Genomic DNA, 17,152 nt, shown 5'->3' with positions numbered 1-17,152 from the left:
CTGTGCAGGTTGACTCTGTGGTTAAGAAGGCGTATGGTGTATTGGCCTTCATCCATCGTGGAATTGAATTTAGGAGCTGAGAGGTAATGTTGCAGCTATATAGGACCCTGGTCAGGCCTCACTTGGGAGTACTGTGCTCACCTCACTACAGGAAGGATGTGGAAGCCATAGAAAGAGTGCAGAGGAGATTGACAAGGATGTTGCCTGGATTGGGGAGCATGCCTTATGAGAATAGGTGAAGTGAACTTGGCCTTTTCTCCTTGGAGTGAAGGAGGATGAGAGGTGTACATGAAGATGAGAGTCCTTGATCGTGTGGATAGTCAGAGGCTGAAATGGTTGCCACGAGGACACAGTTTTAATGTGCTGGGGAGTAGGTACAAAGATGTCAGTGGTAAGTTTTTCACTGAGAGTGGCGAGTTCATGGAATGGGCTGCCAGCAATGGTGGGGGTCTTTTAAGAGACTTTTGGGTAGGTACATGGAGCTTCGTAAAATAGAGGGCTATAGTTAAGCCTAGTAATTTCTAAGGTAGGGACCTGTTCGGCACAGCTCTGTGGGCCGAAAGGCCTGTATGGTGCTGTAGGTTTTCTCTGTTTCTATTAGTAACTATCCTTTAGGAATCACTGGATTTTGGTAATGGTTCTGGAGCACTGGAAATCGTAAATGTCACTCCATTGTTTTAAGAAGGGAGCAAGGCAGAAGAAAGGAAATTGTAGGCCAGTTAGCCTGACTTCAATGGTTGGGAAGATATTGGGGTCCATCATCAGGGTACTTGGTGGCACGTGATAAAATAGGCCTGAAGAGGGAATGGTGCCTGACAAATTTCTTTGAATTTGTGGAAATAATGAGCAGGGTACACAATGAAAAACTCAGTGGATGGTCATTATTTAGATTTTCGTAAGGCCTTTGACAAGCTGCCCCATGAGGCTGCTAAACAAGAAAAGAGCTTATGGTATTACAGGAAGGATGCTAGCATTAATAGAAGATTGGCTTACTAAGAGGAAGCCAAGAGTCAAATAAAAGAGGCCTGTTCTGGTTGGGTGACGGTGACTCGTGGTGGTCGGCAGGGGTCTGTGTTGGAACTGCTTTGCACATTATATGTGAATGACAGAATTGATGGCTTTGTGACTAAGATGGGTGGAGTGGCAGGTCATGTAGAGGAGGCAGAGAATCTCCAGGACTTGGACAGATTGGGAGAATGGGTGAAGAAGTAGCAGATGGAATATAATGTTGGGAAGTGTATGGTGGTGCACTTCGGTAGAAGGAATAAATAGGTGTGGACTATAAATAGGATAAAATTCAAAGATCAGAGGTGCAGAGTGACTTGTGATACCTTGTGCAGGATTTCCAACATGTTAACTTGTAGGTTAAGGCAATGGTACGGAAAGCAAATGAAATGAACTGAAAAATAAAAGCAAGAATGTACTGGTGAGGCTCTGTAAGACATTGTCTTGATCTCATTTGATTTTTGTAATTTTGGGCATGTAATACAGTGTCACTCAATGATGCTGAAGTGAGTTTGGAAGGGGGTTGATGGGAAGATTGACAATTGTGTGTATCTGTGCACCACAACATTGATAATTTTTTTTAACATTGTGCATGATGAATTTTTAGTGATTGAATGACTGGTTAGCTAACAACATTTTGTGTAGGCACAATCATGGAAACAAAAAGGACTATGGGTGTATATTGAACAGGGAGGAGAAGTGAATATCGAGCAAAACTTAATTTGTTCAGCAACGTCTTAAAACATGAGCAGTTGTCCACTCATGAACAGTGAGACAGTGTGTTACATTTCTTGTCTTCTCCCATTCTGCCTTTTAACAAGATGTTTCAGATTTGTTTATTTGGAATCTTAGTATTGAAGATGGACTTTGAAATAAAGAAATTGTGTTTTCTTTTTTTCATGTATCTGGAATCCAGCCTGTCTGGTTGAAGAGTAAAAATTAACATGCAAATTGGGTAAATCTTGTCCAACAGGAAACTGTCAGACATCTAGCGTCAAAAGTAACCACACACTTCAATGTAATCCAGTTTGACTCATCACTTGATGGTAGCTTTCTTGATCACATGATGAGTATTTTAAATATTTATTAAATTTCATCACACTACCTCCACCCACCCTTTTACCCATCTTCCCTGCTTCACCTGTTTCATAACAAGGAAGGCCAAACAGGCGTTTTGCACCTGACCCTCTAGCACATCAGAATTGGGTTTATTGTCACTCACATATGTCATGAAATTTATATTTTTTTGCAGTAGCAGTACAGTACAATATATAAAATTGCTACAGTACTGAGCAGAAGTCTAAGGCACCTTAGCTCTCTCCCTCGTGTGTGTGTGTGTGTGTGTCAGACTTTTGCACAGTACTGTACATACCTTACCTGTGTTCTCACTGAGCTACACTGCATCAGTTTTTGGATCAATCTCCTTTCAACACGGTTGAGCTGAAATCAGTATCAGGCATCCTGTATGTCCCAGGTTGAATGACTACATTGTTGTTGATTACACCTGCAGATTGCCAAGGCTGCAACCTCTAACTTCCCTAATTCCTTGTGTCATTATTTCTTTGAAGGTACAATTTAAATTTATCCCTTTATCAATTTTTGGTCATTTTTTCTGGTAAGCTGGTATTAAGCACATAGTATAATATTTCACTGTTAAAGATGCAATAAAAAAGACTGGAAACTTAAATTCCATCATTTTACTTCCTAGGATTCAGTTGACCAGTATCATAAATCTGTTTTGTAAGTAGTGGAATTAATGAGGTTTTGAAGCTGCATGCTAAAAATTAATTTCTGTCATCAGGAGTGGGAGAATTGCAAAAGCTTGTCTAGGATCAGAAAATGAACGCTATGCACTTGTATTTTAACAGAGCTTTCTTTTGTCTCAGCATTCCAGTGCCGTGACTCCTCTCAGCCGTGTGTGAATGGGGGGACTTGTGTAATGCACCAGAATGGAACTGGAGCTTGTGCGTAAGTAAACCTGTACTTTTTTCTCTTTGTTATAGATGGTTCATTTCATGGTGGCTGCTTGTCATCACAGAAGGTTGCAAATTGGGTCTATTCCCAACTTGCATTAATTGCTGCACTTGTGTGTGCTTCCTGTCCAACCCAGCTGAAGGGGATAAAAATAACCTCCGCTCTGTAATTTGTATTGTGGTTGTGTTTCATCGGCAAGTTGTAAGATGCACTTCAGTTTGTGTGCCGAGAGGATCGAAGGAAAGGTTGATTCCTCCTGATGTTTAGGATTTAAATCCCAGCATTCGTTAGTGATTTTAAATAGATTTTTATTGAGATACTCACAGAATAGGCAATTCTGGCCTTTGAGCTAATCTCTCCTCACCCCCCCCCCCACCCCCCATGATTTAATCCTAGCCTAGTCATGGGACAATTTAAAATGACCAATTAACCTAGCAACTGGTTGTGGAAGAAAACTGGAGCACCCCGAGGAAAACCACACGATCACAGGGAGAACATACAAACTCCTTGCAAACAATGGCGGGAATTGAACCTGTGTTGCTGGTACCTTAAAACATTGTGCTAACCACTATACTACTACATACTCCTTGGATTGCACCTTGATGGTGGATCCAAACCTGTGTATGTTTCAACTAGCGTCCTTTGACTGATGAGGCTAAATTGGCACCTGGTTCATGAATGCCTGGGTTTTGACATCCATGTTCTCAGGATTAGTTTCCTTCCAGACCTTTCAAAGTTACTTCTCTAATCTCCACCAGCTATATTCAGATCATTCTATACTTGATAATTTTTGCACTGATGCCATAACTCTTTGGATGATGTGACTGCAGTTTTGCTGTAATGCATGGCACCAAAATAGACTCTGTGCCCTTGCTGTATGCATTCCTCTGTGACCACATGTGTTTCCTCCCGATGCTTTGGTTTCCTCTCTCTGTTCAATTGGTTGTTGTAAGTTGTCCCGTGATTCGGCCTGGGTTAAATCAGGGGCAACGGCAGTGCAGCTCCGAGGCATGTTACACACTCTAGCTCAATAAATAAAGAAAAACTTCAACTAGCCATTCAAATCGATGGTATTTAATTTAACAGTGTTTTCTGGGATCACATCCTTTTTGCATAACAAGAAATGTGATCTCTCTCTCATTCTGCCGAGTTGCTGATGGTTTATTGGGTGAGTTGTTGAAGTCTGTCTCTTTGGGTGTCTTTGAAATTGGTTCTTCTCTCCACTGCTGCCTTTTTTAAGGTGCTCCAGCAATGCCACCTTGGGTCAAGCTTAATCTGGTTTCTGATCTTCTGCCTCCTCCTCTCTTCTCTCTCTCCTCCCCCTCCCCCCCACCCACCTCACCAGGTGCCTAATTATCTCTTGATTTGGTTAGGTAATTTTTGCCAAATATCTACAGCACCTTACTGTGTCTGTGATTCACATGATATATAAACTCAGCAAAGCTTTAGATCAAAATTTAATATTAGCATATTTAATTCACATCAAGCAGAATTGTGCAAAGAATCAATAGCATGTAATGCCTAGTATCTCACTTCCAATAACTAATCATCTTGAAATATTTTGCCTTCACCTTGGATTTTATTGCCGCTTCGTCCTTTATACAGAGTATATTACTTGTGAAGAGAGGCCATGGTTAGGTGGATGAACACAGTAGCCAATTGTTACACAGCAAGCTTTGGCAGCCAGAAAGATGAATGAGCTGGATAGATTGGATTTCTGTATTATTGTACTCTGACTGAACATCAGCTGGCAGCCTAGCACAAGGACAGAAAAGAGAATCCAGTGGAGAGGCGTGCTGCTGCATAGAGCAAACGCGTAGGAATTGTGCGAGTGTTCACAGTGCTGAGGGCTGCCTTCGCTCTGTGGGTAATGGATATTCCCTGAGATACAGACAGGGCTTGTATTGTTCCTGGGGGAACAGCAGATTGAATAGCAGGGTTGACTAGCGCTGCTGAAGAAGTTTTGTCTGAGCGAATGACTCTTGTACCTACTTTGTAATTTGTAGCTGCACAAGACCATTGCTTTTGTATGTCGACCTGGATTTGTCTCCCTTTTTGTCACAGACCTTGAAGAGGTGAGATCATTCAGTGTATTTTTGGGCAGCTTGCTTCTATGGAGTTAGTGGTGTTTTTCTTTTAACAGTTGACAGACTTCAATTAGGATTTAAAATTGCCCCCATCCCTGCTCAACTCTTTTCAGATGTTCACGTCTGCATTTTCTCACTGGTTCATTTAACAAAATTAAGGAATAAGATTCTGTGGATAACTATTGCTTCACACTCCCCAAAACATGAAGGGAGTTGCAACAATCCCAGCAATGCAAAGACTTTGCTGGTATGCTTGATGCAAATGAAATGCCTCTTGAACTGTTGTATTATTGTGACATGGGAAATGTAATGAAAACTGACTCGGTGTAATTTCCCAGCAATAGACCCCTGACAGCCTGAATCATCTTGCTACTCATGATGTCTGATGTATAAACACTGACATGATGTATAAACACTGACATATCACCAGTGCTCATCTTCAAAATATGTGTGCTGCATCTAGTTGAGGAGGTATGAGGGTTTTGCTTCAACATTCTATCCAAAAGATGCTTTTGAACTCAGGCAAACCATTATCCCCACCTTAGGTGATGGCCTTGATTTTGTGTATTTTCCTGTGGTGTTTCACCTTCGCAACCAAATACACTTTGAGATGATCATTCTCCATATGGGACATTATTATCACTGTGGCTCAGTACGTTTGGAGCAGACCAGTGGTTTTCAACTTGGGCTCCACAGACCTCTTAATGATATTGGTCCATGGCATAAAAAGGGTTGGGAATCCCTAGACAAGACACTTGTAGCTCGACATGGGTTCTTTGGAAAAACCTGGGAATTGTTTTTCTTTCCAACTTTATTTGTTAACTTTTGCTTCAAATGGAGAAGCATTATGGTATTAATGGTTTCTGTTTGTATCCATTGACAAGTAACATTGGATCTTGTGCCCTGAATTGATTGGCCCATCCTATTTGGTAACATGCACACCCTTTGAATCTGCCAACTTCTTCACATTTGTAATGTGGTTGACCTACTAAACTGACATAATCTCTGGCCTGCACTGTTTAAACATTCAGTGGTTGGAGCACCCACTTTTAGTTAAAAGCAAAATCTAATAAAGTGGTAGTTCAACCTCGTCAGGAACGCCAACTCTGGCCGTCTTTAACATTCTGCACCTGCAGAGGCTGAGTTCATTTCAGATTACAACACACAAGTGGGATTTTCACCCTATTGATCAATGCTGGCTCAGAGTAATGCTTGCACTTTATAGTTTACCTTCACTGTACTTTCTCTGTGACATTTTATTCTGCATTCCGTGACTCTATTACCTTGTACTATGTCAAGACACTATTGTGATGAATTGATTTGTATGAACAGTATGTAAGACAACCTTTCGCTACACCTTAGTACATGTGATAATAAGCCAATTCCAATTAAGCTGAGAGTCAACAGCGTGTACTATGGTGGGCAGAGAGGGAATGGGCATATCACTGGGTCTAGTATTGTGGGAAAAGAGGAGATGGCATGCCACAGGTCATAGTTTGGTGGGAGGAAAGACTGGGCGTGTCTCTGGGCAGTAATTAGCAGAAGGAAACTTAAGCAGAGATTGTTCAGACTAGACTGCAAAACCTGCTTGAGGTGAACGACAGGAACGACTGAAATCAGTTGCTTGTAAATTGTCATGTAACAAAAATTCTTGACTGTCAGTGCGTTTAAATATCTTGTGGTCTTGAAAGGTCCTGAGGAAAGATTTGAAGTTGATTTAAGTGGATTGTTGGCAACGTTGATATTGACACAGCAGACTGGAATGTTGCAGAGCAGACAAACCTCTGCCACTAAATATTTACTTAGTGTTAACTTATCAGGCAACTTGAATTTTTTTTGGTTGTCACCCATTTTGTGACTTTGTTTTTGTTCTGTTTCTATTGCTTGTAATGCATTTCAGACTCCTAACCCTTTCTGGCCCTAGTAACAGATTAGGACGAACAGGATTGAATTGCTTGCTGCCCATTTGCCTCTGGGAGGCAACTGTTGTGTGGGGGAATGCAAGAATTGCAGTTCTCCTTCCTCAGTTCTCCAAAGGCAACTTGTCTGCACAGTGAATTAAAAAAAATCAATCCATTTTCCCTATCTTGAGCCTTTTTTGCCCTTTTACCTTTATTTCCTACGGCATTGTTCAGTGATTCAAGTAGTGTGCTTAAAAGCACGGTGGTGTAGTGGTTGGCACGGCACTTGCAGCTTGGGGCATCCTGAAGTTCAAAGTTCAATTCTGGTACCTTTTTGTAAGGAGTCTACAGACATGCGTGGGGTTTTCTCCGAGTCCTCTGGTTTCCTTCCACAATCCAAAGGTGTACTGGGTGAATTAATTTGGTCTTTGTAAATTGTCCTGTGATTAGGTTAGGGTTGTCGGGGGTCGCTGGGGTGGTATGGTTCGGAGTTGGAAGGGCCCACTCTGCACTGTATTGCTAAATAAAATAACTTGATAGCAGGGTATTTGTCAACAAATGGATGAGTGTCTCCGTGCATGCTGTGTACTGGGAAATTGTCTTCAATAAGATCGTACTAACTTCTGGAAACCTGATATTTCCCTCATCCCTTGGTGGCCTGGCATCACCTCCTGGCATCCCCGGCCTAGCCTTCACTTAACCTGAGATACTGTACCATAATCTTGTATTCTGGTTGGTGGATCTCATTCAGGCCCTTCAAGGAAAGAACCTTTGTTTTTACTCCAACCCTAAGAATTTCTCCATTTCAGCCCGTGGGTAACTTGGTTTGGTGTATGTGTGTGCACACATATGTGCCATAGTGGATTAGGCTGGGCTTCCCCTGGTTTTTTAAATTGTCTTCATTTTGTTTGCTATTGGACACCCATGGTCTTTAATAAAAACTGGTCTCCTGTTGGCAGCCTCTCACTTTTGAATGCTTTGTGTGATAGAGCCTTAACAAATATTTTTAGGTATTAGATTGTGAAAGGTTCTGCCACAATTGCCGTGGCACTGCGTGATCTTTGAAATCTGCAGTCTTTAATTTGGGAAGTAAGCAAGGATGCCTGGGGTGAAATAGGTTGCTTTTGTTTGTCAAGAAGCTCAGTTACCATGGCACCAACAAATCTATATGTGTGGTGAGGTCTGCAGATTCCGATTTTATTAAATATATGTTAGGCATGTCATAATTATTCCATGGCCATTACATGTAAAAAAAAGTTATGTTTGTGTGGGCTGGAAAATGAGGGGCTCGAGGTGTTGGAGTTAAAGATCTCAGCTGTTCTACCTATGTGTATTGCCTTTGTTCTCTATGAGGGACGATTGATAAATTCCTGGCCTAAGGTAGAAGGAGTCAATTTTAGAAAACCTAGCACATTTATTTTTCAACATAGTCCCTCCTATATTTACACACGTAGTCCAGTGGTCGTGGAGCATATGGATCTTGGACCTCCAGAAGGTGTCCACAGCAGGGGTGATTGATAAGTGCGTGGCCTAAGGTAGAAGGAGATGAGTAGTAACTTCAAACTTTCTGCATAGTCACTCAGAGTTAAACTACATGTGCATGTAACAAGAGCTGTATAACTCATCTCCTTCTACCTTAGGCCACAAACTTATCAATCACCCCTCGTATGTTGAATAAGCAGAAATGAAATGTTTATAAACCGTTGAGAGGTCATCTTTCACATGGGTCTGAATAAAATGTGAACCTCTCCACAGAAGTTTGTGTATTGTTTCAAACAACAGGGAAAGCCCAGACTGGCCGGCAATGGAGCCATAAACAATGACTCTGAAGTTGCATAGGTTTTGGTATTTGTAGCCCTAAGAACTTTGGCTTCTGTGCAACCCATTTGATTGTTAACACATTCTGTAGCAATGGGAATTAATGAAGTTATTTAGGGTAGGTGTTGCATTTTTATTTTGAAACACCACAAGCTGGGAGTTTTACTTTTTTGTTTGAAGTTCAGTGTTTGCCTATTTGGCAAACTGTGACTGATCATTGCCAGCAAATGCCTAACATCCTCGGTAATGAATGATCAGTTAGTGTTTCATGAGAGTGGAGTGTTGACAGACACTACGAAAGCATTACACAGTCCTCATCATTGAACTGTGATAGGGCCAGCCATAGACGTGAGATGAAGGAGCAATAGAAAATGCAACAGGAATCAACCATGTGACTGTTCGAGCTTGTTCGGCTTTTCAAGGACATCGAGGCTGATCTCATCTTTGTCTGCAGCTCCAGTTTTATGCCTGCTAGCTGCAACCTTTCACTCTCCAAGACCAAAAACCTGTCAAAATCCTGTGGTATTCAAAGACTCAGCCTCCAGAGCTCTCTGGGCTCGGGAATTCTGAAGATTCGCGATACCTAAGTTTTTCTTCAGCCCCCTCTTGAAGAAATCCCTTCCCCCAGAACACTTCAAGAGGAGAGTCTTCTGTTCAGTTTAAGTTATCAGCCCCTCTCTCTCAGAATCTTCCTTTTCAGGAAGATCACCTCCTTTTTCTAAACTCTTATTCTGGCCCAACCTGCTGAATCTTTCTTCATATGATGATGCCTTCATTCAAGGAATAAACCAAGCAAATTCTCCCTGAACTCCAAGTGCAAGAAGATAGCTCCTCAAATGACCAAACATGTATGCAATGCTTCAGTTGTTGTGGGCTCACAAATAGCCAGAATGATTGTACCAGTATTTCCTCCCTTGTACAATCTGTCCCGATTCCAATACAGGCTAGCATTCTGTTTGCCTTCTCTTTCATTTGTCATAACTTCTTATCAACTTTGAGGCTCCACATTAGGACACCCTGAACACTCTGCTGTTGTGTTGAGCAGTTGCTTTCCATTTAATATTCTGCTTTTGTGTTTTTCCTACCAAAGTGGATAATTCTCCACCTGCCAAACCACTGCTCAACCATTCTGTCTCTCTACAGATTTTCTGCATACACATCATGGCTTGGTCTCCACCTTTCTGTATGTCCTCAGCAGACTTGGCTAAAACGTGCTTGGTCTCTTCATCCAAGTCATTAATGTAAGAAGGCAAATAGTTGACATCGCTGCCCTGATCTCAGTGGCATCCTTGCCAACCTGAAAATGGCCCATTTACCTGATTTATTTTCCATGCTTGTGTGTCACATCAAATGGTTTTTTGGAATTAAACTTTGTTTCACTGTACTGAATGCCCCCTGGAAATACAACTACTTAACAGCTACTCATCTCCCCTCTTTTATGCTGCTCTTTACATTGTTTAAAAAAAATCCCTCAAGGATTTGTTGAAGACTACTTGCCATCAATTGGTGTTGTCCACAATGTTTAACAGTATGATGGTATGCCAGATGACCTGCTCATCCATTTTAGATGGTGAATTGAGCAGCACAAAATGCTGGCAGAACTCAGCATCTATGGAGGGAACTGAACATATTGATGATTCATCTCAGTCTAAAATGTCAATTTCCCTCAATACACGCTGTCTGACCTGCTCAGTTCCTCCAGCATTTTATATGTGTTGTCCAAGATTTCCAGAATCTACAGAACCTCTTGTGTATTTGTTTCATTTTTCCCAAAAAGAAAAATCAGTATAACTGTTATTTTTTTCTTTTTCCCTCCCATTTTCCTTGAAAACAGACGTGACAGTTAGGATTTTCCAAACCCTTAGATCTTTTTTCAATCCAGACAATTTTGGGCAATCAGAATCACTATCTATCCAGCATCCAAGAAACTGGCAGTTGGGTCCAACAGATATCAATCTATAGTCTCATTGGATTTGTTGGTAATTATTAAACTATAAGTTTGTGTGTTTAAAGGTTCTTCCTCTTTTCTCTGGGCTTTCTTTAGGTTGGTGTAGTATTTGTTCAAAGGCTTTCCCATTTGCTGATTTCTTGACAAGCTCAGGGATCATTGGTTTTAAAATTTCTTCTATTTTCTCTTGACAAATTTGGAGAATGAATGATCCCCCACACAAGTGTTAGAAAGGCACACAGATTAATTGGCATGGGATCCAATTAGACCAGAGAGGAATTTAGAAGAAAAACACTGTGGCAGGCCTTCTCTGTATAGATTTGATTTGTTTTTCCACAAGATCTTGCTCCCATTGGGGTCTGAGATATCATTTTCCAGTGGGAGTTTGGCTCTCAACAGATAGGGGCAGTGTGGAGCCCTTCCAGTCCAAGTAGAGAGTTGCAAAGTAACCCCACCTATTTACTGCCCCCTCTCCCCCCACCAACCTGCTTACCAACTGCCAAACCTGCACTTAGTTGCATCATAGTTTTGTGATCAATGTTTACAACATTAAAGTGATTTAAAAAGTTTAGGAGTTGAGACTAAAGCATGCACATGCTAAAAATTATTAGAATGTTAAAACTGATTTAATTGAATCAAAAATATTTACTTCTCTGATTTATCTTGTTGAATAGACTTGGTCTTCTTCTGGTTTATTAATCTTGCCTCAGTTCAGTGGATGACCTGTTTTGGCCCAAGAGAAGGGACATCTGCAGATTGGTGTCCAAGCAGCCAGTCTGGATGTCATGGGGTTGGCTCTTTGCTGCACTCCAGCCACCACCAGGAAATTGCCCAATTATGGGCATTGCCACTGATAGATGAAATGTTGGTGCCAACAGAAGAGTTGCCCCATTAAGACGTGTCTGACTTCGGTTCTGAGGCACATGGGTATTTCACTTGCTTGTTCTGTTGTACATCATTTTCAGTCAGCCTGATAATTTAAATACATCAGTGAGAAATGTAGCTATGCAACTGGTTGTACACATGGAACACACTGAAATGATATAATGTATTAATTTGGATAAGTTCTGATGGATACAACCAGAAATTTAGACCCATGAAGTCTACTCTGCCGTTCAGTCACAGCTAAGTTTTCATGTCTCTTCTTTGCCTTCCTGCAAACTTACTGATCAAGAACGTATCCATTTCTACCTTAAATAGCCATCCAATGACTTCTCTGGCAATGAATTCCGTAGATTCACTGCTGTCTGACTAAAGTAACGCCTCATCTTGGTTTAAATGACTGTCCCTTTATTCTAAAGCTGTGCATTCAGATGCGTATGAATTGAAACATAGAAACATAGAAGACCTACAGCACAATACAGGCCATTCGGCCCACAAAGCTGTGCCGATCATGTCCCTACCTTAAATTACCTAGGCTTTACCCATAGCCCTCTATTTTTCTAAGCTCCATGTAGCCATCCAGGAGTCTCTTAAAAGTCCCTATCGTTTCCACCTCCACCACCACTACCGGCAGCCCATTCCATGCACTCACCACTCTCTGCGTTTATTTTATATAAAAAAAAAACAACTTACCCCTGACATCTCCTCTATCTACTTCCAAGCGCCTTAAAACTTTGCCCTCTGGTGCTAGCCATTTCAGCCCTGGGGAAAAGCCTCTGACTATCCACACGGTCAGTGCCTCTAATTATCTTAAATACTTCTTGTCAGGTCACCCCTCATCCTCCGTCGCTCCAAGGAGAAAAGGCCAAGTTCACGTGACCTATTCTCATAAGGCATGCTCCCCAATCTAGGCAACATCCTTGTAAATCTCCTCTGTACTCTTTCTGTGGTTTCCACGTCCTCCTTATAGTGAGATGACCAGAACTGAGCACAGTACTCCAAGTGGGGTCTGACCAGGGTCCTGTATAGCTGCAACCTTACCTCTTGACTCTTAAACTCAATCCCACGATTGATGAAGGCCAATGCACCGTATGCCTTCTTAACCACTTAGCAGCTTTGAGTGTCCATGTCCACTCTGTCCAAGCCTTTATTCGATAGATTTCAATGCTATGTTCTCCCCTCTCCCCCACCCCTTCCCCAATCCTTCAGAACTCCATTGACTTCAGGCACAGATGTAAAACGTTTTTCATACCTGAAACCTTTCATTCTCTGATTCATCCATGTGAACCTTCTGTCGAATCTCTCCAGGGCCACATATCTTTGCATAGATGTGGGGCTCAAAAATTGCTCAGAGTATTGCAAATTCAGTCTGCACTACACCCTCAAAACATCCTTGCTTTTATATTCCATTCTTCTTGAAATGAATGCAGATGTCATCTCAGTCGTTCTGCAGACTCCCTGCCTGGCTTTCATCTGCAGACTTGGCCACAATGCCATCTGCTACTTCATTCATGAGGTCATGAGTGTAGAAAGAGTAAAATTGTGGTCCAAACGCTGACCTCTGTAGATCGCCATAAGTCACTGGTAGCCATCCTGGAAAAGCCCCCTTTATTTCCTCCTTTTGCCAGTCATCTGCTCTTCTCTCTCTGCTAGTACCTTGCTTCTAAAACTATGTGCTCTTATTTAGCAGGCTTGTGTGTGGCACCATGCCAAAATCCTTCTGAATATCCAGGTGAACACCATCCACTGGCTGTCTTTGACTAACCTGCTTATTACCTTCTCAAAGAATCCGAACAGATTTGTCAGGCAGTTTGTCTCCCCTTAACACAGGGGTTCCCAATTTGTGGTCCACGGACCACTCATTCGTATAGAAAAGGTTGGGAATCCCTGCCTCAACAAAACTCGCGCCTATATTATCATGTACTTTGAAGTACTTTAGAATTTCATCCTTAACAATGGGCTATAAAATCTTACTGGCCTATAATTTCCTGTCTGTAGCCTTCCCCTATTCTTAAACTAATATAACCCTGTGATAGCTAGGTCCAGACACCTCAGCAGGAGGAACATTACACCTGCATCTACATTGTCAAGTTCCTTAATTTAGTGAGATCACCTCTCTTTTTTTAATATAATTCCCAGAGAATAGAGGCCCAGTCTGTAAAATCTCATTGCATGTGACAAACCTGTCAAGTTTGGAATCAATCTGATTCATATCTAGTGATCTCCTTGGCAAGTAAGTTAGTGCCCTGGTGGGGCGCTGACGTAGGTCTCTGGTTTCACTTTGTCACTATTTATAATTTCATCAGACTTGCACAACTCCACCTTGGGTGCTATCACCCACGTCAGTATTCTGTAGTAAATTGTTTTGTTGTCATGTACCCAGGTACAGTGAAAAAATATTTTGTATGCCATCCATACAGATCATTTCATTGTAACGGTGCATTGGGGTATTACAAGGGAAAATAATAATGAACAAGTGTTACAGTTACAGAGAAGGTGCAAGGCCACAATGTGCTAAATTGTAAGGTTAGGAGTCCATTTTATTCTAACAGGGGGCCGTTCATTAGTCTTATCATAGCAGGATAGAAGCTGTCCTTGCACCTAACAGTATGTGCATTCAGCTATCTATCACCGATTTGACAAAGCAATTCCTTCACTGTGTTTCCCATTTTTCTGTTTTAAAAAAAGAGCAGCCACAGTTTTATTTGGAAATGTTTCTATACCTGTATACTCCCATAATTGGTGACATGAAACATTAGCTATGACAGCAAAATATGATGGTTTTCTAGCTCATATTATTCTCAATCTAATTTTTGAATTAATAATTTGAAAATAGCTGAAACATATTTTGATCTGGTTCAAGACGGTGACCGTGAGCATTCATTAACCAAAACTGGCTCAAGCCCCGGGGTTCCTGTTTTTATTTTCTTTCTCTCTCTGCACCCTTACCCCCCCCCCCCCGCCCCCATGATGCACACTGTTTGACGCCAACTGGAATGTGAAGTTTGAATGCAATCAGCTTTTGGTTTAACTGCAACAACTTTCTTGTTAGGACCCCAAATCAGTTGGTCCATGGTGGCTCTATTTGGGGCTGCAAGGTTTGTGTGGTGAGTTTGATGGACAACCTCTTCAGTTCCTGTTGACGGTTTTCGAATGTTTATGTTCCTCAGTATGTGCTTTAATCTGCACACAGTCCTCAGAAACTTGATCTCTGGTAATTTGCCAAAGATCCTAACATAGTATTTCTATTTTTAATTGTTTTGCCCTCTTTCCCACACATCAGTGTAATTATTTTCATTTAGTTTTAATGCATTCATTTCTTAAAATATGCATTCCTATCACGTGAGGTTGCATTTCATCTATGTAGTTGGACGTGCATGTGGTTTATCTGCAATACTTGGTCATGCCTAATGCAACGTTTTTAGCTTTTCTTCTGTCGTTTCTGGTGGGTGACCACTTTGGCTGCTGTGTGTGGGACCTTTCTGTGCTCCAGCAATTGTTACGTGTTCGTGCGCCGGGGAGGGTGGGGGTGGGGGAGTGATAGAAACGAGATGAAGCATCCTTTTATTTGGCTTGCTACTCGGATCACATTCAGAAGGTGTGGTTGTGGTTTACACTGAGGCTGAAGTGGGCTCAGAGCACCTTCAGGCTAAAGTTGACTTGTACTTTTGTACTGTTTGAGACTGACATAATTAATATGAAATTGCAGTCTCTTTCTTAATTTCTCCAATTGTACTTCTGTATTTACAGTGTAGTTGTGTAAAGCTTTCTGTTCTTTATGTGAATCTAATTAAGAGAAGAAGTGCTGTTTCTAACGAGTTTTGTTTTGAGCGGAGGTGTGGGACATAATTCTCATAACTTGTTGCATTTTTATTGGGAACAGGGTTTCAATGAGCTGTGTGTGGTTTAGGTTGGTGCCAGAAGATGGGACTTGAGTGACAATTTTGCCACGTTCGTTAATGGCCTCTGTTCGTTAATGGCCTCTGTTGGCCTGTCAACAGAGTTGAAGCAAGTGGTTCAAACCCACTTCCTGTTCACACACTCCAGCAACATCAGAAATCGGTAGTGTCTCCACATTTGGAGCGAGGTATAATGCAGAATAACTTTGTTCAACGTGATGTAGAATGAGTGGAATTGAGATTTGTGTTTTGTCCATTACTGAGTGACAGGAGGGTGTTGCAGGCTGAAACCAGAAGTACTCCAGCTACACAACACTTCCTGCTGTTGTTGGATCCATTGTCATGACATCAGATTGTCATTTCCAGAGTGAGTTTTGTTTAACAGCATCAAGCTGTTCACATAAAAGGACCTTAATGGCAGAGCTGCTATGTGTGTGTGGATGGTTCACATTTGTTCCCTGGGTTAATTTTCCAGTAGAGTTTGTCGAATGGAAATGTTACTGACTTGTAGCACTGTACATAGACATGCTATAAGTTGAAGGGAAAGATATCAATGACTGAATTTCTCAGAACAGGTGAAAAAATCTGTGGCGCATGCTGTAGAATAGAATGTGGGCAAAACATTTGAGTTAAATAGAGGATGGAGATGCTGAAGCCAACAGGAGGGTGGAGGGGCAGGGTAAGTGTTCGTTCAGCTCAGTGGTTACAAAGGCATTGTAGTGACTAGATTTCTGGGTGCTGTTGCTCACAAGGCAAATAAGAGGGAGAGTAACCCCTAGAGGATGCTGTAACAGTCACCTTGCAATTAACTCCAGTGGCTGATACAACAGTGTACCTAGTCATACATGGAGCACATTTTTCTTGCTGTCTTGCCCTCTTTTTGGATTAATGTTTTTACATAAAACTGCGTACTACTGTAGTAACTTTATGTATTGCACTTGTACTGCTGCCAAAAAAATTCACTGCATATGTGAGTGATGGTAAACCTGATTCTGATATGGGTCCCTATTGTGGACTGAGTGTGCGAAGAGGGCAGGGAAAGGGGAATTGGGATTGGGAAATGGGGGAAGGGAGTGACAAGCACCAGAAAGACATTCTATAATGATCAATGAACTAATTGTTTGGAATCAAATTATCTTGCCTGGTGTTTCAGAGCTGGGTGTGTCTGCACCCACGCCACTCTCCACTCCCGACATTACTTCTCTGCCACCCGTCACACGCCCCTCCCATGGTGCTGAACCCTTGCCAGTCCCAACATCCTTTGCTCCTGCCAGATATACAAAGTCGCTCTCCGTTCCATGTTGACAAATACAGTACTGTGCAAAATTCTAACTACACATGTGCCTATAAAAAGTATTCACACCTCCCTTGAAAGCTTTCATGTTTTATTGTTTTACAACATTGAATCACAGCAAATTTAATTTGGCTTTTTTTGGACACTGATCAACAGAAAAAGACTTTTGTGTCAAAGTGAAAACAGATCTCTACCAAGTGATCTAAATTAGTTAGAAATATAAAACAAAATAATTGCATAAGTGTTCACCCCCTTAAAGTCGGTCTTTAGTAGATGCATCTTCAGCAGTAATTACAGCCTTGAGTCTGTGTGGATCGGTCTCTGTCAGCTTTGCACATTGGGAC

At 41.6% G+C, this 17,152-nt stretch overlaps 1 protein-coding gene across 1 annotated transcript in view; it reads left to right on the top strand.

Moving 5' to 3' along the window:
• LOC140737288 (neurogenic locus notch homolog protein 2-like) overlaps window positions 1-17,152 on the top strand; it is a 205,347-nt gene that overhangs the window by 37,428 nt on the left and 150,767 nt on the right. The window contains exon 2 of the mRNA XM_073063678.1: window positions 2,892-2,973. Coding sequence (XP_072919779.1) covers window positions 2,892-2,973 — 82 coding nt within the window. The remainder of the gene's footprint in view (window positions 1-2,891; window positions 2,974-17,152) is intronic.

Source organism: Hemitrygon akajei, chromosome 12, assembly GCF_048418815.1.
Source record: "Hemitrygon akajei chromosome 12, sHemAka1.3, whole genome shotgun sequence".
Lineage (NCBI taxonomy): Eukaryota > Metazoa > Chordata > Chondrichthyes > Myliobatiformes > Dasyatidae > Hemitrygon > Hemitrygon akajei.
Note: the sequence above shows the minus strand (reverse complement) of the source record. Positions and strands in the feature narration are given on the sequence as shown.